Below are 23045 nucleotides of genomic sequence, written 5' to 3'. Positions count from 1 at the left end.
ATGGGGCACCCCAAGGATGGGCCTGATGAGGAATGCAGAAATGGGCATATGCTGTAGAGTACAACTTGAACGAGCAGCAAAATTGCTTCCGTGAATTGCTCAAGCAAATTGAACTTCCACATGTATCTCCATTTTCTCTAGCGATACAATTCTTGCATTCTGGGCGCCAGCCATGGCTCTCTACTGACCCACCAGCCAATTATGCTAATGACAAACAAACCTGTGAGGTTTAACAACCAAGTGGATATACTGACAACCAGTGCATTTTCTCATTGATTGAAAATAACTTTGCTGCCCCATTTGTTGTGTTTTATTTAAGTCTTTATGCTCATTAAATATACTGATAAATCTCGTTGCTATTGTAAGCTGATCTACTAAAAACCAAAAGGTTCATGTACTGTAGGTATGCTTTTTAAAAAAATCCCTGCACATTTTAAAATGCGGTAAAGCCTCCAGAGTGGTCTAGTTTTGTCTGGATATTTTATTTTTCATTATTTACATTTCCAAAAACAGAAATGAGAAAATATAAAAAAATTTAAAAAGCACCAGGATAAAATTAATAAATAAATAAATTAAATAGTGCAAAAGAATTATTTGCCAGCAACAAAAACACTCCTGTAGAATATTTACATTCTAAATATATACTGCTAAAGTATTTTGGTACTAAATAATTTAGTGCAGCAACTGCTCAGACTCAGTGGTAGAGTGTGCACATTATATTGTAAATCAAAATGTTAACATATTTCACTAAAGTAAGGAAGCAATCTTACAAAACGTGGTCTCTCGGAGCTCTGTAACCAATGATGGAGCTAAAAAATGTGGCAGAGAGGCACACGCTTTCAATGCCTTTTGGACTTCCCAGTGAATTATTTTTCAAAAAAGCAATTTAAGTAAATACCCTAGATGCAGTAGTATACAAATATTTTCTTCTGCTGCGCAGCAGCCAAGAGCCTGTACCCTCCATCATATCACCTTTTACAAAAGAGTCGAGAAAAATTAGAAGGCCTGTTAGAAAACAGGAACGTTAATAAATCCTCCAGCATAACTGTATCAGGCCCTGTTGTGTGAGGGACCGAGCGCCAGTGACTCTCATGGAAATCAAGAGCAGCCGAGTCTGAACAAGAACTAATAGGATGAGGCCTATAATTAGACAGTGAAGATAATCAGCAGGTCCAAAGGGTTTGATCAAGTAAACAGACTGGGGCGATTGGGGTGTTTCAGTCTCGGGCAGCTGGGATTTTATCCGTTATGTCCAGCACACTTCCTTCAAAATGAAGTGCGAGCATTCGCAGCGTCCTCCCACCACCCCCTATAACCATCGTTTTGTTTGATGCTGTTACTCTGCAGATACTTAGCGTTCCTTAATTAAGAAAAGAGTGCATCAAAAGGTAGCAGAAAATAATTTTAATAGGAAGTTAAGCAACTATAAAATCCCTTTTCTTTTAAGGGGGGTAAAATTAGATTCAGCAAGTTCTCACTAGAAATATTGCTATAAAGTATTGATTTTTACCAGACTCAATTGACTGAAAAGTTGTTTGTATAGCAATACTGGCCAAGCCAATACGCTGGAACAATTTTGCTACACACAGTAATCAAGTGAATTTCTACGTATAATTATACTGTCATAAAAATAAAGCCAAGATACTCCTTCTCCAAGCAATAAAACAGGGCAGGCTGTAAAAATCTAAAGAAATGAAATATATTTTCTAACTAAATGTTGTGTCTTTCAAAGAGAACAAAAATTCCCGCCCCTCTCTTTCCCCTTAGGCCAAGGTTAGCATGAGAAGTGATCAATACTTCAATCTCAATAAACTATTTCAATAATAGTTAATTCACGTGGAAACAGAGGTTGAAAATTTCTGCTCAGCGACCTGCAACACGCTATCTTGTTTGCTGAACGCTGATAATATATCATTGCCATAATGGATATGACTTGGTATGAAGTGTGAGAAAAAAAGGGGAAAAAAAAGAGGAAAAGATACCCCAAATACATGCTCATTCTTCAGAACCAAATCAATACCATATATGATCTCTTCTGGAAAAAAAAACAAAACAACCTTCCAGCACAGACTGCTGGTAGAGTGAGTCAAACCTTTGCAATTAATTTTATTTGACAAACACTTATTGATTTACTGGAATTAAAGCTACGTGAGTTGCTATCTGGTACTGTACTGCAATCCAAACACCTGTAAGTATTCCACAGTGCCATTTCTTACTGGCTTGTACAATATCCGTGCCTCTTTGGCAAAGAAGAACAGGCTCCCATCTCCACTCTCCGACAGGAAAGCAAATGGTACAATACAGGAAAATGGAAAGAGTTTTCCCCGCTTGATTTGCTGCACCTCGCAGGAGCACATCACCCACAGATGCACCTAAGCGGCATTAATGTTTATTGCTCCCATATTTTTAAAACTTTGACATTTGTGCTAAACTTCGCAACTGGACAAGGTGGCGGGTCAGCGTTCATGTGGACGCTGCCCCAAGTTGCAAGGTTCGTTCTGCAGGCTCGCGGTTGAAAGCAGAGATTGGTCATTGCCCTTGGATGACAGACCAAGAGGGCAGGACAGGCTGATCAGAGGCAAACCTAGGGCAAGCCCATGGGTATTTGGCAACAGCTGGGCTCGGGGAGAACATCTTGGCTGAGCTTTGTGCTCAGCTAGCATCAGGCTTCGTGAAAAAAATCAATCCTCAGCACTTCCTTTCCAGCCACTCTTCTCCTCCTTTCCCCTGTATCTTCCTTCTCACCTCCTTTCTACCCTGTGCTGGCCTCCTCCGCCGAGGATCTTTCGCCACCATCACCTTCCTCCTATGTCCTCCTAAAGCGGCATCACTGCTTTAAACAAAATCAGTAACGCTTTGCCAGCTCCCATCACCTGGAAAGTGAAGGCACTAACCTCGGCACACCGAAGGCAGGCACTGAACTTGGACATACGGTATCCATGTGACGAATGTGCTCTCTGTGCCCAGGTAAGGCCAAGGGAGCAGGAGAGAAAGAGCACTGGGATAGGATTAGGGTGAGGTCAGTCGCATGGCGAGTGCCAGGCCCTGAGGACACATCGTACAATCATGTAACAATCCTGCCCCCCCCCGGAGGGTCCAATGGTGCTGAGCCTCCAGTTGGACCCGTGAGACTTGAGGGAGGCGAGGGGTGCATGCGTGCACTTAGCTAATAGCGCCTACTGCCAACAGCAGCTCGCTCATTCCTCATTCAAGCTTATACTTCCAAGAGGATGATCTAAAATGAGAGAACAATGACTACGTGGTTTTAATAAGCGAGATCTCCGTTGCATAGGATATCCTCTTTTCAACGGGTTTCAGTACTTTCCACGACCATCTGAACATGAGGTTCAGCCGTGGCTAGGTCTGGTCCGGCCCCTGAAGAACCCACCTCCCAACCCCTCCATCTACCATCCAAGGACACGCTTCTCTCTAGGGTGCTGGGACTGAGCTCTAGCCGAGAAAGAAGAGAATAACTTTTTCCCAGCACACAACAATTAGAAGCAATAGACTGAGCAGCAAAGCACAAGAATCCAGTTTTCCTTTGCTCTCCCAGTGAAAAAAAAAAAAAGAAAAAGCACATCACATAGCATACACAACATACACATGAAGTCCACAGAAATTATACCCAGTAGACAAGTAAAACATGCACGCAGGCTGCTAGGCTACTTTCCCTCTACCAGGCTAGCCTCAATTTTGGAAACCTGCTAAGATTCATATGAAAATTTGGATTTTCCCTTTAAGGGTTGCAAAGCTCATTTTTATTAAAACTCCTCTGAGGAGACAGAAAGCAGCAGTTTAGCACCGTTGGCAGCCAATTAGAAACTAAAATAAATGTGCTGTGGTTTTTAAAACATTTTTTAAAAATGTTAATATCAAAGTTAAGATGTCTAAGGTATAAACAAAATCATAATGGGATGCCGGGTTACTGTATATGGTAAATAGCTCTCTGGAGGAAACCTTTATTACTCCCTCAGGGCTTTCTTACAAAGTATGGATTTTTTAATTCCTAGTGGAATATTTTTCATACACCACTGAAGACTATTAAGTACCAGATATTACATTATGTAGTTTAAACTTTGTACTACACATGAGAAAGACTTTCCTGTCAAGAAAACTATTTCTCTGCTACTATAATCTTTACAATATTAAAATTAATACTGGCTTCAGGGTATACGCATCGCTACCAAAATTTGGGGGAGTTTAATCATTTAGCATATTCATCATCAGTCTGCGTGGAGAGGTGCTTGCGGGGGAGGAAAGTGAATGCAACACAAAACGGGTATTTGCTCATTTTGCAGCGCTGTAGGAAAGCAGAGCAGCGGGGTCATCACCATCCAATTGGTGTCATCACAAGCACTGGACTAGCCAAGGGCGTGGTAAGGAAGGAAGAACAACACTATTAAAAACGGTGAAGGAAAAATCGCTGTGCCTCCAGGCCATTCAAGTGGCGCTTGCAGGCCATTAACTTGTCACCCTGGAGAGAGTCAACTCTAAATATTAAGAAGATAATAAAAATGTACCACTCCTCACAGCACCTGGTAGAAGCGATGACTCTGCAAGATCTGGAAGGCAAATGTGAAAGGAGAATTCCCCCCCATCTAAGACACCGCATATTTATTTTCTAGGCCTATACTACGCAGCCGCAAAGGTCCCTCCACCAACATGACTGGTCCCCCCAGGAAACAGGATCCGCTCGATTTCGTTTTCAAAAAAGTTGAAGTGAAATTCAACACTCACTTGTAGACTGTGCCTCCATTGCCATGACCAAGGATGTCTAGATACCGTATGTCTTGTTCATTCATCTCCACGAGAAAGAAAGAAAAACAAAAGAGATGTCATGCTGTGGATTGAAATGTCAAGGAAAAGCAACTCCAGGCCATAAACAACAAGCAGTCTGGGTCATTTCAAGTTCAGCAGCAAGAACGAGAAGATCAATACAACATTTGCTGTCCAATTTATAAAAGACGATACCAAGGGACAAAGTGATGGAAAGTTTAATGACAATTTGTTTGCCTGGGTCATTTCATTAAAGTTTGATAAAAGGTGTCAAAATGGAATGATATAACATAGCTCAAGAGGGTCAGGTCAGAGATACTGATAGGAAAAGGGTCTCCAGCCTCGCATGTAACCAAAGCCAAAGCTGGGACGGGAGGAAGCAATCCACCCAACCGCTGCCATCTGAAATGTGCCCAGAAAAGTTTATTTGGGCCCATTTATTTTGGAATTGGCCTAATGGATGCTAATTGCATGACATGCATCTGTCAGGAGAATTGCTTCCCAGCACTTAATTTATATACACATGCTGAATGAAGGCCCCACTTCTGCAAGACACAGAAATCATTTTAATTGATGTCCAATAAAAATAATGATCTTTCAGTAGTATAATAAATGGCCTGCTTGAGAAGCTTCATGTTCTCCTGGGCAAGTTCCTCGAGAGGGTGGTAGGTCATTTCAGCCAGCGGACTCCCCGCCGAACCCTGCGGAGTCGCAGGGTCAGAGCTCCCCTGACACAGGCAGGCTTCGAATGTCCCAAACATGGACATTTCCATTCGGGGTTTTATAAATATCTATTGCACCTCTGCTTGTTGGCTTACTGGTTTAAATTTGAAACCATGAACTGTGTTTCTCCTGTACAATCTGACTGCTGCACCGACTTCCTGCAAGGAAGCAAGCCACTATTCAGAATCACTGCATCTTTTTTTGACAAAAGTCTACCTATCTTTTCCAAAAAAACACCGAAAGCCTCACCTCTTTCAATTGCGATAAATTTTGGTGAACAAAAATATTTTGCCAATTAAAATAAAGCAGCTCTTTTACCTTATCATTGAAGTAAATAGCTGAGTTTGGATGGTTTCAGATTGTAATGCTACTTTAACTGGAGTCTACCACCAAATCTTAAAAGGACCCATTTCTATGGACTATTCATACTCATTAGATGCCTGGTTACAGATTCATACGAGCTGGTCCAGGGATTCAATTTACACATCCTACCAATTTTATTTACTCCGAGGGACATTCTCCAAGCACGGGTCTACATGGCAGTCTGAGGTGTGACTACAGCTCATGGGGATGCACCAGATGAGCATGAACTAACTTATCTCAGGACATACCCAGCTTCTGGGGCAGGTTTCAAAAGTCAGCAGAGACTTATGCTCTTAAAACACGTTACAACTTTTGAAAATCCATCCTCAATCTGCACCAGCCCAGACACCAATAGCTCTGCCAGATGAAGCTGTAAAAGCAAGCTGCAATAAACCCCTACGAAAGAGTCTATTTTCAGCAAGTTTCAGCAGCAGAAAATAGAGTTTTTAATTGATTAAAAATAATCTGTTTTCAGGCCACTACAGTGCAGCTTTAAATATTTTGTTCTGCTCTTCAACCAACTGAACAAAAAAACAGCACTCATTTATCAGGGGAAATATTTTTCTTCTATACCTTTCCAAGGCGTAAGCTTGTGACTTCTGAGATAATTAGAAGTACACTGGAGCAGGAGGTAAGTCTGGACAAGAAATCTGCAAGGTGTATTAAGATTCCTACCCAAAGGCCAATTCAATATCAAAACCAAGGCTTACAGTTTTTGCTGAAAACTGGTTTTTATTAATGAAAACCATTGTGATTATTATACTTGACTCAAACATGCAAAACTAAATGCATGAAAAAAAAATCTGCTCAGAATTTTCCCCTCTAGGAACACTGGATGTATACCTCTCGGGGGTGGGGCAGGGGGGAAATGATGCATGGGCAGGCTAGTACTTGGCCTCTACTCCGGAGTGATTTTCTGCCGCAATATGCAGCTCCACAACTGGCAATGCATGCATGGGCACTTTGCTCCAAATCCAATAACTCAAATGCTCAGACTTTGTAAACGTAGAATAAAACCCCTCTCAAATGTGGGAGAAACACTGCAATTCTTGCTGGGCGCTGATACACCCATATCAGTGGGTGTGTCTTTTGGGAGTGTTGTTTTATGCCCCTTATTGCAAAGGAGCAGCAAAGATTAGAGTTCTCCTTTCCCCGCCTTCATTGAGCTAACTCGTGAATGTATGAATGAGCCGTCCCAACATAAACCAAGGGCACTTACTGCCAGTCACTGTGATGCTGCACTACTTCCCGCGACTGCCAACCCTGTCCTTTTCCTTGTGGGTGGCACACAAAAGAGCTGCACAGAGCTGAGCGTGAAGCACAGAGATTGGGATGGAGCAAATACATGCCAGAAAAAAAACCTTACAGAGATAAAGCTTGATTTATTGACTCAAATAAAAATGCCAAAAAGTAGCCAGTGATTTATTTATTTTACTGGGAGAACTGAATCCTCCATCATAAAATGATAGCACAAAAACAACAACTCTATGGCGTGGACAGGAATATTAAACATCCCAAACCAACCTTGATTAACTTGATCGGATGCCAATATTAACAAATTAATGAAAAAGTGAAGCAGACTTCAATTACGACTCAGCAAACAAAACACCCTTTGTTTATATGTGCTGTCTCTGAAAGAAATCAGGGTCTATCTCTTGTAAATCATTAAGAGCAAAATGCTCAATTAATCCTTATTTTATATGTAAAGCTCTGACGGAAGCCAAGTCCTCTCGCTATACCTATGCTTTGCGAATCGAAGCAATAATGGTTTCAGAAAGCAGTCACACTCTATGAGCAGACAATTGAAGAGATTTAGTAAATCCTACTTTATAGACCAGAGACTAATCGGAAAACACAAGCCAGTCAAATGTTTCTTATGAACTGTTGACACTATATCAATGCTGAATCAATTGGTGGCATTTACTCTGAGTGACAGAAAAGAAATAAATATTTATATCACATAACCTATATCAATGAACCTAGGCAGAAAGCTATTTCTAACCTGTCAATATTTGATTATCTTGAAGAATCATGTCCCCTTCTTTTAATGATTAATATGAATTCCTTATTAAACCAAAGTGGAGACTATTGGAAGGGAATATCATTATTAATGTTTGAAAGCATAAACTGCAAAAAGCTCTATTAAACTTAGGCTAAATATGACTTAAAGCCTCTTCCCAAAAAGGAGAGAAAGTCAAAGTTACAACTAAATATCTGTCTCTAGATTAGGCAGCTGTGACCAGGTATTGTAGAAATAAGGTAGATAACAGAGGAGCATTTTTTCTTCTGGTGATCTGCAATGTATTCCCTTATCAGAGCATGGTGAATTCAGGGTAATAAGTCAAATATTAATTCTAAGCTTCTATCCTTTGATGAGTTTAAGCCCAGCCTCAAATACCATTAACAGATTTGGGGGCTTCCTTTTTTTTATGTAGTAGGATTAAAAAAAAAATCCAACCCAAAGCTTTCTGTAATTTTAAGAGTATAAATGCCTTTCATGTTCTTGCTTAGAACAAGTAAAAATAGTAAATTCAGGTTATGCATGCATTCATAAAGATATGGCTTCGTGCTCAGCTATCTTTTTTTTTAAGGAACACAAAAGGACTTTTCTCATACTATGGATTAGCATTTACAAAATTTCATTAAGAAGTTCAAAAGAAAGTTTTTTTGGACCTCGCATCATTTAAAGTTGGCCCGACAGCTGGATGCGAGAACGCTGTCATTTTTAAAACGGTTATAAGGAAGGAACAGACCGCCATGGCAAGAATCAATGTCTGCTTTTGTGACAGGAATGCTGACAAGCTTAAAAATGCATTTCCAAGCTGTATTCAAAGGATTCGGCGACAAATAAGCAAGGCTGCAGTAAGAAGCGGTTAGGCTCACATTTTAAAGGGGCATTCTCATCTATTACACCACAATGTTACAGGTGATACCGAAGGACAAGCATGAAGACCAGCCTTTATCTTCTTGACATGCTCAACTACAACTACTTGATTCATGAAATGCCAATGAGGTTTGGAGAGGTCACTGTGTGAAGGCACTGAATACGCATCTGAGATAATTAAGATTTCAGCCTTCGAAACGTGGAGGGGAAGTGAACAGCAGTTAAGAAAATCAATAAGAGTCTTTTATTTGCGGTGACACAGATGTCTCAGTCAATACAGCCTAATAGGCAAGCCTGATCGCAATGGACAGGTGCCTGCCTCCAAGGCTATCAAAGGGCTTTCACTATGACAAACATTAAAACTTATTTATGTTGCTACTGAAGAATCTCGTATTCTTTTAAGTAGTTTAATTTAGTAGTGTATATTTAAAGCCATTATACTACTTTGGATCTGTCCATCTATTTGAATCAAAACGGGTGAGAAATGACTGCTCTGAAGCGTCTGTTTGTCCATCAATTGCTCATTTAAACCGTTTTTATTCAGCTCTGCGTACCAGGACCTGAGCAGCTGAAGGAGAGGAGAGCAGGAGACGAGGAAGCCTTTTCCAACTTTCATGTTTTATTATGTACCATATAATGCGGCTCCAAACAATAAGAGGGAGTTTTCTCTCTCCCCCACTTGCACAAACCACTTAAATATTTATGTGCTTCCTGTCCTAAAAATACAAAGGTCACTCTAATGGAGCTGCTGATTTAGTTATTCAAAATTGATTAACTCCTTTCCCTGAAATTGTGGCAACAGCGCAACATGTGTGAGAGGTGCTTCAATCTATTTGGAGCTAAATCTGATTAGCACATTTTGAGGAATGGGAAGCAAATTGCTATGCCAATCAAAGTAAATCAGGACACATAACTCATTCATATTGTGACCGTTTTCATGGTCTCTCCCACTCCTGTGTTAAAAGAACACATTACAACCGAATGAGCAGTAAGCATCTCTCTACCTATTTGTAGCACGCCAATCACTGTGGTATTTAGGCAGTAACAAGACATGTACCCAAGGCTCAATTCAATGGACCTACCTGGCCATTGGCTAATATTTTCTTCAGCTCCGCCGAGGACTTCTTCAGGCTGAAAAAGATAATAATTTTCAGTGATTACACAGTGTCCCTTTATTAAATCGAGTAAAATGTATATCCAACAACAAAGCCTCACACTGATGGCTACGCCTTCCAAGTGATTCACTTCTGAATTACAAAAGGAACCGGCTACTTCTCAGACTGAATATACAATTAGTACAAGAAAAACAAAAATTCGAAATTATTGAGACTAACTTAACCTTCAACAAAACAGTTTAGACAGTATACTGCTCTTCAAGATTCAACTTATCATTTGTCAATAAGAGCAAATCCACTGGCCAGCCAGTGTTTTTAATCTAATAGATAACACAAGGTTTTCATTTAGTTTTCCAAGGCTGTGCCTCCTTGTTTTGATATTTTACGAAGTGGGCAGTATAAATTACATTTCTGTTCATCAATGCATGCACCTCTAAAGTTAGCTTCCACAGCCACAACTGTAGCTCATGTCATGCAAACAACTGCACAACATCAAATTAGGAAGCAGAGTTGCTATACTTTGGGTGCGTGTACACGGTCAATTAATGTGCTTTAGGTAATAAGCATTAACTCCAGTACCTCCTGTCTACACGTGTGATTTAATGTGAGTTAGGCTATTTTAATGTGCATTAAAGCATCACAAAAAATTGCATGTTCACTAGTGCATATTAAAATAGGCTAAGGTGCCTTTTTCTAGTACCTCACAATGGAGGTACTAAATTTAATGCACGTTAACAAAAGCATCTTAATGAATGTGTAGTCACGCCATCCATTTTTGAAGTACTAGAAAAATGTGCATTAGCCTATTTTAATGCACATTAGCTAACGAGCACATTGTGCATTTTTACACATGCTCTGGGACGCAGCACTGGGTGCTTTAATTAGCAAACCATGCTAATTAAAAGCATCTGTGCATCACGGGTATAAGCGTCTGCACACCTCCCCACACTTAAAAAATGGCAGCAGCACACTCTGAACTTAAGATCATCGAACGTGTTTTATTACAAAGCACCCCACCACCATCTTTTCACCATGGAGATGCACAGTGATGCTGATTTAGGAAATGCAAAAGGCTGCCGGAGCACGGCAATTTCTGTGCTCCAGCAGACTCAATTAATCGCACATGTATATAGGAGCTCTTTTTTTGTGATGCTTTAATGTGCACTAAAATAGGCGAAAATGTTTATTAAAGCACACGTGTAGACATGCTCTTTATGGATAAGGTATTGAATTTCCTGAATGCAATTACAATAGCTTCAATGAGGGTGAAACAACAGGTAACTCAGCCCATAATATTGACTGGAGATTGTGCCACTTTTAAGTCACACTTATTTTAAGCCTAATTTCAACCAAGGGGAAGAGATGAGAGAGTCTGTTTTGAAAGGAAGATACTATTTTAAGGTGTTTGGATGCCACACTTCATAGCCAGTCCTGTTTTTTTGGACAGATCAAGGACCCTAACCAAATCTCTCAACTGTTGGGGGGTTGGGTTTGGACCAAACCTAGATTCCTCAAAGAAAACTGCAGTCCAGACCAAGAAGTATACTAATGCAAAGACCACTGATTGGTTACTAATAGCAAATTTCTGTCCTTGCTGCAAATGTATATTTTCAGAGCCTTCAGTTACCAGCTCTGCCACGTCACACTCTATTTTGTAAATATTTTGACACATAACATATTTCACCATAAAATACGGCCAAAATTTCTCCAAATTAATGTATCAAAACACAGAGACAGAAGTGCTTCACAATCTGTATACTTTTCCAGCAGAACTAGCTAAGATCCAATGCTGTCAGTGACATTACATTTCTAGTGGGATACTTATAACTAATTGTCGCGGTTGTATTTTGTAACCAAAGACCATTTTAGAGAAGTGATATATGTGCTGCTCTCATCAGTTCCGTGCTAACTTCTTCCCTGAAAATATAAGGCTGCCCCACTCCCCCTATTTTCCTGACAACGTTGACCTCCTCCCCGCCCGCGCTCACACATCAATCTGCCTTGGTATTGGAACTATTAGAAAACACCTCTTCTCACAGAAATGTTCTGCTGTTTTTGGTGAACTTAAATAAATGCCAAACAGAATAATATATCCTTAAAAGGCATGTGTCTTGATCATAGATCATTACTAACAGGTACAGTGAAAACACAGATTTCATATTTGGTGGCTTTGTTCTTTAATAGGCCTCTTGTTCCCAGACTACTTTAAAGAAAAATTAAGTTTACCACGGAAACATAAGTTGATCTTGTCATCTCTCACGACTAACAATTTGTGAACATGAAACAAAGAGAGACTTTCAATTACTTCAAAAACACAACTCATAGTGCAGAAGGTTTTGGATAAGAAATGGCAATTAACTACTAAATAAGATGACAGAATCTTCTAGAAGGCTTATTTTCAGTGCACTTTGAGAAAAAGCTCAGAGCACAGGAAGTACGGAAAGCTAAAATATGACAGAGACAGGAAATCGGCTCCGTTAGCTTAGCCCCTTGCCGAACACAGGCTCTGTCGGAGTCTATCCCACCCTGTAAATACTTCCTTCGACGGGACACCAGAAGTGTCTGTGCAGTGGTGGTACTCGGCCAACATTTCGGAGTTACCTGAGTCCAACTCGGTCCAAAATAGACTTGCCCAGAGTGCTCACCATCTCTTTGGTCACTGCTTTTAGGTTCTATTGACTGGAGCGCCTTTGAAGAGTTTGATGCTCACATACTAAGCATGGTCTTCAGTGCTTTAATGTGCTTCAGCTCTCCTGAGTGACTTCACAAGAACTGAGTAAAGGGAGGCTCTGAGTAGGTCCACTTTTGTTTCTCCTTATGGAGCTTGCCAAAAATGGGTTATCTTGAGCAATGCTATCAGCCTAAAGGACTTCACCACTGGCAGATACCAACAGAACAAGCCACTTCCCCTCGCTTGTAAACCGACCAGTACTTAACCCAACTGTATCTTTGATCATGATTACCTTTATCAACCGGGTTAAAAAGGTTCTCAGAGGACAACTGCTACCAGGTTAAGTGGAAAACATAGCATTAAATTGAATATACTTCATTTAAAATAATGAGCCTTTGAATTATGTTAGCTTCTGGACTAATGTGTATAACATTTCCTGATCCCATGCCTTACATATGATGTAGTGCAGTACAAGTTACCTTCCCAGTATTAAAGAGAGTTCTCGTATCCGCAGAGAAACGTTGTGTGCGATTTTGAAAGCAAGATAAGGAAGTCAGACTCTTAAACCCCACTGAAATTCAGGGGTAGCTGAATCCTGAGGCCTTGAGGGCTTTTCGAAAATCCCAGGTCAGGATGAGCAATGCACTGCATTGTATGTCCAAATAACAGGTCTAAATTTTTCCATGAAATCACTTTGACATGGATATCCAATAAAGGACCAAACAAGCTAAATGGCAAAATCTCTATTGTCAAGTCAACGGAAATAAACAAACTTCCACATCACCCTTATACAACACCGCAATGCTGTATCGAGAATAAAGACATCTAAAGAGATATCTATTAACAGAAAATAGGTTTAGTGAAGTCCAGCCACATAAGAGTAACAAGTTCTATAGGGCAAACTAATTCATTTTTTGTTCCCACTTTATCCCTTTATTCCCAGGGGCCCTGTTTATAAAGTTATTTGACATTTCAAGTTGGCTGCTGTTAATTATTATGCACAAACCACATTTTGGGGTCCATTTTGTTTTAACCAAAAATAAAAAAATTGCAGACGCTTCTGCTCTTGACTCTTACCTATTGCTTGGAAGGGAATCCGAGACTGCTGAACTGCTATTATTAGCAGACCCTGCTCTTGTATTTACCTGCAGGCAGGGAAAGAATCTTTATCAGTCGTTTATGTTCAGAGGACACCATTCTAATTAACCTGTAATTTGCCATGAATTTCTCATTTCACTATGAAGGTTAATTAGCTTGTTGCTAGGCATGCCCATGGTTGAGCTCTTGTCTGTATGTAGGTTAGCAGATTGTATAACTGATGGACTGCAACATACTAGTCTCCTTGCAATTTATAAGCTTAAATAATATAGGAGAAGGCAGAAACTCATTTAAGACATAAACAATCATTTATATTAAAATCATCCCATAGTTTTCTGCAACTCAGAACTAAAAAGATATGACTACAGGAGCAGGCTAGAGAGTAGATATGAATCAATCACATATGATTTATGTGAATCATATAGCTTTTCAGGATATGTGATTGATTCATATCTACTACACACATATGCACACTTAATGCTTATATATGTATGTACACACACACACACATATGCGCGCAAACACGCACGCAACCTCATTGCGATATATTAATCAGTTTGAATTAATGAAGAATTTCGCTCAAAAAAAGAAGCACCAAAACCTGCTTTTTGCAAATTAGTACTAATAACAGAGTAAATATCTAAGAAGCTTCTTAGCAAAGGCAAGAAAGGAACGCATTTTGGTTTTTAATAAAAAGATATTACAGGCAACACCAAGCAGATGGATCTTTCTCCCGCCATCATAAAAAAATCTGCTTGTCAGAGCTCAAGAAAGTGCAGTTTTATTTGACATTTCAATAAGTGGAACACAGCATTACAAATCCATCTAACTTTACTGAAACAATTATTGAAATTCATACCTTCAGGCCATGTATGTTCCGTTTCCCAGGAGGCTTGCAGGCTGAAACAGTAATTGACTAAATTGTAGAACACATCAGGGCCATTTACAAATTTGTTCAAAATGAATCTTTTAAAAAGAAATGAGGGTGACACCAAAATTAGCAGAGAGAAATGATTGAAAAGTGCCCCCTAAGACCCAGAGTGGGAATTATGAACCAGGATTTTTAACTTGCAGGAGTGAGCATTTATAAAGGCTAAGAGCTTTCTGATACCATCTAATATAAATTCTAATTTCTGCTTAAAAGACATCAAGTTCAAGATAACTGTGAGCTAGAATGATTAGATTACATTCTCTAATTCAAATGCTTTCAATATCTTTGGTCGTCTTTGATTTTTACACATTGTATTTCCCTGGCAGTTAACTAATTTTTTGTTAAGAGAGTTAAAAGTGGCATGTTACCAAACGGGGCAATGCATGTTTTAATATGCAAAAAACAACCTCGGGAACAAATCTGAGGATCAAAGAGCTGAAGAAAGGCTACTTTAAATGGAGAATAAAAAGGAGTTGCATTTTGTTTATTTGCAAGCAAATCCAGACGTTAGGTTAAAATCCTAGATGTAAAGATGAAGTACTGTTTGGGAAGAATATTTTCTTAAAACCTTTCAAACTACATATTGTCATGTTTTCTCCATTCAGTGGATGTGCCTTTGTCAAATGTTAAAGCTACAAAGGCTTCTAGCTACATGTTACGGACAGTTCCCATTTTAAAACTACAGTGCCCTACAAATTGTATGTTAAAGGGCCTGTCAATTTTGATTGATTGTCTGGGGAAGGATGAATTTGATTTTTCTCTCTCAGATGCACATGTATTTCACTCTGGTTTCTGACAGCAGGAAACAGAGCTATTTATTAGTCAAAAGGACACAGATGATAGTTATTAAACACATCAGTTAGACCAGGCTATCTGCATTTAAACTACATTAGAAATTACCATGTTATTCTTAAAGAAGATAAATACTATGACACTGAGGATAAGGAAAAAATTGAAAACTTTCAACTATTCTAAAAAAAAAAAGAATCAGCATTTTCTAATTTACTTTTCTTTGGAAATGAAAATTAACATTTTGAATAAACACTAAAAAGACATGCCAAGTAACATTCACCTGGGTGCTTTGATAACAAAATTCACATGGTATTAAATAAGTGATTTATTTGCCATGAATTTGAAAAATAGGTTGCATCTATTTAAAACATCTCTCTCCTGAGCTATTACCTTAAGCAAAAATCAGGCAATTATTAGGAAAAGTTGAAGTGTTCTTCAGAGAAACTCTTTATCCTAGTTTTTCACAGAGATGTGGTCAGCCCTGGAAACACAAAACCTATCTAATGGGAAAGGGTTTTAAAAATGTGGTTTTCCAAGCTCCGTTTTCGGGGTTTTTTTGAAGTTGCCCATTACTAAGAGAAATTTTTCTGCTGGGTTAAAGAATTCTGGCATTTCTTGTTATTCAGATGGCTATTTTTAACAGGCGAAACAGGCTACATATAGAAGTTGCTGCCTCAAAGAACCAATGGATATGAAACCAGTACTGCACATCTAAGGCAGCAAAGAACAGCACGTGGATGTGCAACGCTGGGAGGCTTCATGGAGTCTCCCATGGCTCTGTGCTCAGAGAAGAGCAAGTGGGAGACTAGACGTGGTGGTCTGGGAAGCATTGGGAACGTGTAGGAGGTGCACGTGCACCCCCTGGAAGCGCCGGCCATGAAACTGGAAGCGCACTTCAGGTTTCGCCACCAGCTCAGCAACTGGCTGCTGGGGGACAACCCCTGGTCAGTGATCTGGTGCCCACCCAGACTTGGGAGGCACCAGTCACCCACAATGGGAAGTTAGCAAGGACTTGTACAGAGTGGAGGGGAGAGTGTAGCAAATACTGTGGGCAGTAACAAAGGAAGGCATGAAATTGTAAAGGATTTTGAAGGAAGGGGAAGCTCCAGTGACATGAAGAAAAGCTGAACGACACTGTGAAAATCCAAGTGAAGTTGAGGGAGATACGGCCAAGGGGATAAGAAAGAAATGTGTTCTTACCAGCAAGCACGTGAAGAGGTGAATGAAGAGAGCCTAGGCTATAGGTGCAGTTGCAAGCAGACAGAGGAAAGGGCACGCATGTCTAATGCCACAGAAGCAACAGAACTGAGCAAACGCAGGATGCAGAAGCAGGGGAAAAAATCTAAAAGGACTGTGACGCTGCGATTAGCAAGTGGGAACAGATGTGTTACCCCAGAAAAAGGGCTGGAAGGAAGGAGAAGAAAACAACTTGGGCCAGTACTGACAGAGCGGGTGGGAACACAGCTAGAAGTACAAGTCAGACAGACACAAACACATGTCCACATGCATGACTGGGGGGAGGGCGAAGGCATTGGGGATGAACAGGAAGGTTTGCAAAGCACAACCAAGGCAATAGTGCAATCCACCGAGGAGATCATGCAAGGAGGGCATAAACAGAGGACACAAGGGGCCAGCAGGAAGGGTTCACGGGAACCGCACCAGCACGGGTCCCAGTGGGAAAGGCCAAGTGAAGAAAGCCTCTGCCTGTCCCTTGAAGAGCTCAATCCTGCATGCAACTGGCCACCTCCCAACCAGGACACCTTCAAAGCCTGTTGATTTCCAAGGGCAAAGAGATGAAGGTGCTCATGACTCCCAAGAGGTGACCAGCACCTTCCTGGATCCACCCGAGACATTTAATGTTTTTTTTCTTGCAAGCGGGAATTCCAAGATATGCAAAGTGGACGTTCACCTCCAAGCCATGATATACATTCAGGGTGCTCAGCTCTCCCAGAGTATCATGGGTTTTGGCAGGGAAATGTGGTTTGATATGGAAAGAGACCTGAATTCAGGAAGAAGACAGACTCCTGCATCTCAACCTGACCTACAGAGACAGAGAGAGAGACGCTTTTCCCTCTTTTGAGCTGCACTCTCTCCAGAGCTCGTGGCAGGAGCAAGGAATCAGTCGAGTGATGCACAGGCTCTTTTCCGGAGCTGGAGTCTACCAGAATACCTTTGCTACGTTAGCCTCCGCGAGGCTGAGATGTAAGCAGCTAAGCATTTCTCCTGAATCCCAGTCTCTTTCCATAGCAGCTCTCTACCAGCACAGCCAGCCTCCTTTCGAGACCTTATTAGCATGAGTTAGAGGCCTGTTGGTTAATTGCCCAATTCAAACTTCAGAGAGTTATAAGTAATGAAAGTCTAGAATGTTTAATTGGGAAGCTCATACTATGATTATTTGTATAGTATCAGTTAACTGGGAAGACTTTAATTTTTAATTATTTCAATTAATTTATTGCTGGGAGATTTACTTGGAGAATTTAAATCTTATCTGTTTCATCAATTAAGAACTACAGATTCAGAGACTGGATACTGAGAACATTTGAATGAATTAGAGGGGTTATGTAACACGCTAATCCTATTAACCATTTCCTAAGTGCAGAGATGTGCAGATCCAAAACACCCAACTAGTTGCCTATAAGACTTTGTACAAAATGCAATATGCCCTTTCTCCTGTTCAAAGTACCCCAGGCCTGAGTATTTGATAAGCCCTTACCTACTCAGGAGAGCATCTAAGCATGTTCTCAAGTATATGTTTGACCTGTATATAAAATGCCATTTTGTCAACTGTTAAGAGCTCAGATAAATTTTCTTTTTGTAATGGGCACATTTCCAGTTTCAAAACAGTCATAACGCAATTGGATTCATTTGATTAACAACTTCAGAAGAAGGAACTTAAGAAAGCCATGTTTATAAGCAGCCAGAATTCAAGTGATTCATCTGTTTGGTTATGTATACATACAACAACCACATCACCACGGAGGTTTTTAAGCATGCATAAATATGTACAATGCAAACCGAATCTGCCTAGGCTAATTTACTTTAGAAAATGAGCTGTTTTATACACAGTGACTGTAGTTTTCAATACAGTCCCTACAATAATGAATTCCTGTATCCAAATTAAGAGGTAACATCCTGTTATGTGCATTTAAACCTTCTGAAAACATAACTGTTGATGAAACAGTTTACTGATATAATCATTGTTGATTAGAATTTGTTAAGCATTACCTCTTGGATATATCTGCAGCGGCTCTATTAACTGTCCATTTACTTGCTGCTCCATTACAGTGGTATAATACTGCAAAGAGATTACAGAACATGATTACTCAAGTAATGTATGAATAGCGAGAACAGTGTTTATGGGTAGTTTAATTCGCAGCCGTTTTTAAAATCGCTATTATATGTATCAGCCTTTAAAATATTTTCCTACCATTTGTTCTGCTCACAGAACAAAACTATGAATGTGAATAAACTGAGGTTGATGAAAACCAGCATTGTCGTGAGTCATGGCAAGGGATTGACCACTGCCTGTCGGCTGTGTTAAATTCAGCATCTCTCTGGCAATGAAGAGTGTTCAGAGCACGCTACATAACATGTTCCTTCAGCAATTGTTACACAAGTTAAGGAAAATTTTAATGATGGGCCAGACTTTTGGGTAGTTCAGCTTCACCGGCTGTGATGCTTAGGATGATAATGTTCTATGGTAAATGCTTAGGACTCTTGTACACATGCGTGGAGCCTGCTCCAGCGAGTTGGAAACCTAGCGCGTCGGAGCACAGACACTGATGCACGCTGGCAGCCTTCAGTGCCATGTGTAACAGCATCCCTGTGCATCTCCACGCTAAAAAATGGCGCTGGGGCACTTTGAAATCAGACATGTTCAATAAGCATTAATTCAAAGTGCCCCGCAGCCATTTCTTCAGTGCGGGGGATGCACGGCAATGCCGATACACAAGACACGAGGGTGCTCTTAATTAGTGCGGCTTGCTAGTTAAAGCACCCGGTGCCGTGTCCCACAACACATATAAAAAGGTCTTTAGTGACAATGTTTCCTATGTTGCTACAAATTACCCTAAATACGGCAGTCCGTAAAGCAACATGGCACCAAACCCAGGTGCTCCAAACACATCAATAACTACCCACAAAACAAACTTTTCCTGATTTTTGCAAAATGGAAGTCAACATGAGGGTTGGCTTATTCATTAGCTAAGTTACACAAAAAGTACCTTTCCTTTTCTTATGGAATGGCAACCAATGAACTAAACCAGGAGGAGCCACATAAGTGGAGTAAGTAAACCGTAGGACACGTCATTAAGACCAGTCTTGTGCATGCTACGTGGTTTCTCTGCATAAAACGTCACATGTGTGGGCATCCAAAGACACAAGTGGGGAAGCTCCAAGGTCCCCAGCTCCCGTTTTGGCACAGATTTAGGATTGATTGCAGACTTGATGTTCACAGGGGGCTTTGCTTGGGAACAGAAGTCCACAGATGCAGGTTGGCTTGAAGAATGAAGGCCCTATTTCCTCTACAAGGCTAAGATTTGAACTCGCTAAGAGGCCGTGGGATTGTGGAAGAAGGCAGCTTTCACTTTTTCCAAGTTTCTCTTACGTAGATCAGCAACAATGAAAAGCAGTCCTTCAGTGCCGAGCAAGGAGGAGAGACAATTGGGAGTATTAAGTCCCACTGAGTCCCATCTCTCAATGAATGCGGGCTCTTAAGACCAGGTTTGTTATTAAAATTCGCTCACAAGATTTCCAAGTGGATATTCTACCCAGGTTTAACATACACTCGTGATCTTTAATAATCCCAGTATATATGCTCTCACTCGGCTTATACAGAGCAGAGTTTTTAAACACAAAAACATGCTAGTCTGAACGGGTCAAAAGATTTTTTTTCCAGGAGCAAGAGAGCTACCTTTGTTGCCATACTGTGTAGATCCTGAGCAAGTTGGGTCCTTCCCTTCATGACTGACTCCCCACCCCAAATAAAGGAGATGGTGTCTAAGAGCTATAGGACTATAAAAGAATCCCTACCCACCCAGGAAGAGCATCAAACTGGCACAGAAACTATTTCTTTACTTTTAGTGCTATTCCTGGACCCTAAGACACATGCACAGTGCATAAACCCACAGTACCTACATAGGGTCCAGAATAATACACTGAAACAGACATTCTTCAAGAGACTATGTTTCTTAGAAGAAAAAAAACAGTAGTAGTAATGTGGCCCTCTCCATTACTCACACAGTGATGACAAGTAAATGAAATATCAATCATGTAAGCTGTCAACCTTTTGGGACAGCAATAACTGTTAACAAGTAGTCTGGAAAAATTGTCCGAAAATGACTTGTCCTCCACATATGAGCATTTGAGGTTTCCATGGAAAATTAAGATGCCAGTGGCTATTTGGAACATTGTTCAGGTATTCTTTTTAATGGAAAATTTGCCAGTTATTGATCCAGAGCATGTACCCCTTGCTTTCAGAAGGCTGCGAGCAACTTTCCAATCAGTGGCTGTCAAAAAAATTACTGCCTTTTTATACTGATACAAGACAACAGCAATAGTGGAGCTCTACTGCTACTTAATGTCTTTCTTTAATTAACTGCTACGTACAATAGGAAGATCTTTTTAATTATCATCTTACAGTATTTTCATAAGCAGGACACAACACTTCTTTGTGCACTACAAAGCAAATTAATTATACGGCTGCTTGAAAACCATGCTTACGGTCAGAGTCAGAAACAACCTCAAGGATATTTCCATGTGTAAAACCTTACCAGAGCAGAACAGGCTAGATCTCATTTCATTATTTCTTTTTATTTAGGCAGGGGGGAAAAATGGTTCACTTTTGTTGGGCAAAACCTTCACTGTGCAGATGACAAACTGCAGCACAACGGCTTTCTCAGACAAATTTTTTACATCTGCTTGATACCACAAATACTCAGTACCAGGCCCAGTAACGCTTAATTGCCCCAAGAAGGGGTTTCATCTGGAATACCTGTCCCCAGAAAGTACGCTGAACAGCGCTGTTCTCTGCAGTCTGTTTCCAGAGCATACGACTTACAGGAAATCTCACACCTCCAACATTTTAGGAGAGCTATATCATACGCACATCCTCAGCTGGAAATGATGGCCAGCAGCTCCTAACCAACAGCGTTTCTGTTTGTTTGCTTGCACCAAGAAGGCAGACAGCACTGAACAAATTTATCGCCTGCTCCACAGGGAGGGCAGAGAGATGTCCACTGAGCTATAACAACCTCACTTCCGAAAGCAGCAGTAAGTAATTTTACTTTCTCCAATATTTTTCTCAGATTACGGAAGATTCATTCCAAGTCCAGGAGACTATAAAGCTCCCAAAAGGCTTCTATAAGGGTCCAAACAACAGCGAGAGGCTGTTAGAAGGGAAAACCAGCATGTGCATGTGCCTCACTGAAGCAGCCAACTGGGGTGGAACGACAGAGGAGAGTACTGAGAGCAGCACAGTGGCTGGATGGAGCAAGGTGCCGTCCCATAACTCCTAGGATGTCTGGGGAAGGAAGAGAGCTGCACATTCACACCAGCTAACAAAATGAAACCTCTGTGGGAAGCCTGCACCTTGAGACTGTAAAGTAGCAACTGTAAAGCCGTGCTGGAAAAAACAGAAGCATCCTTTCCTAATGGCGATAAAGACAGGATCGCAGAAAGATTAGCAACAATCAAGTAAAGCTAAAAAAAGCCCCAATGGGAAAGCGTCATCTTCATCCAATTGTATGAGGGCGGAGGGAAAAAAAAACCTGGACAATCCAATGCTTGTCCAAATCCGTTTGTCACCAAGGCATAGCTGCCTTCCCGGCATGACTCGGTGGCCTGGGAGGGAGGGTTGTATCTTTAATAGGGCAGTTGCAGCCAATTTTTCCCCTCTCAAAGTGCTCTAGTCCTCACTCAGTCTCATCTGCCATGACTTTGATGGAAACTTTCTGGAGGTGATGTGCAGCCTATGAGCAGTCCAACCCTCAAAGGGAAAAGTAACCACCAAAACTACCAGTCTCTTACACCGCCGAGCCCTCTGGATCAGCAATGAGGTCTTAAGGGCCTAAATGGGAGCTCCTCCAGCCCCTACACTGCCACCTCACACCTCTGGGCATAGAGCCTTCGTGAAATCGCAGGCCCTTGTAAGAGATCAGCAGTCACTCAACATCGCTGTAAAGTCTCATGCATGCCCAGCCTTGTAGCTGAAAGCACCAGGCTGCGCTCCAGGGATCCCTAACAGCCCATTTTGGATGTGGATAACCAAGCTCAACTGCTCCTCAGCCATCCATTCACCCACCCATCGGATCCCTACTGTGCCTCAGCTCCAGCAGCTTTTTAAGAGCTCCAGCCAGTCCTCGTCTCCAGTCCGGGCCTGTCTCTGCTGAACAGCTGGGGCTTGTCATCGCTGCAGAGGCAATGTTGGGCTTGCAGGCGCCAGCCAGCTGCCTGGCGTTATACTGACGTGGCTTTCTGGCTTGGCCCCCAAACCAGGGACCTAACCGTACCCACAAGTGCCTCCGCCACTCGCTCCTGGCCAGGCCGGCCCCTCTGGCATGGCCAGATGCAGGGAACAGTGCTGGTCCGGCCAGTGTAGCCCCCAGAGGAAACTGCCATCCAGGAGGATCCCAGACACATAGTTTCATAGTTTCATAGTCTGTAGGGTCGGAAGGGACCTGAGCAGATCATCTA

At 41.2% G+C, this 23045-nt stretch overlaps 1 protein-coding gene across 2 annotated transcripts in view; it reads right to left on the bottom strand.

Annotated features, from left to right (window-relative positions):
* MAP2K5 (mitogen-activated protein kinase kinase 5) overlaps window positions 1-23045 on the bottom strand; it is a 182549-nt gene that overhangs the window by 138529 nt on the left and 20975 nt on the right. For both annotated transcript variants that reach the window (XM_019533862.1, XM_019533861.1), the window contains exons 4-8: window positions 18579-18648; window positions 14490-14530; window positions 13610-13677; window positions 9829-9877; window positions 4738-4802 (exon numbers count right to left, since the gene is read on the bottom strand). In XM_019533862.1, coding sequence (XP_019389407.1) covers window positions 4738-4802; window positions 9829-9877; window positions 13610-13677; window positions 14490-14530; window positions 18579-18648 — 293 coding nt within the window. The remainder of the gene's footprint in view (window positions 1-4737; window positions 4803-9828; window positions 9878-13609; window positions 13678-14489; window positions 14531-18578; window positions 18649-23045) is intronic.

This window comes from Crocodylus porosus, unplaced genomic scaffold (assembly GCF_001723895.1).
Source record: "Crocodylus porosus isolate Cpor-Errol unplaced genomic scaffold, CroPor_comp1, whole genome shotgun sequence".
NCBI lineage: Eukaryota > Metazoa > Chordata > Crocodylia > Crocodylidae > Crocodylus > Crocodylus porosus.
This window is presented reverse-complemented; position numbering and strand designations above follow the sequence as displayed.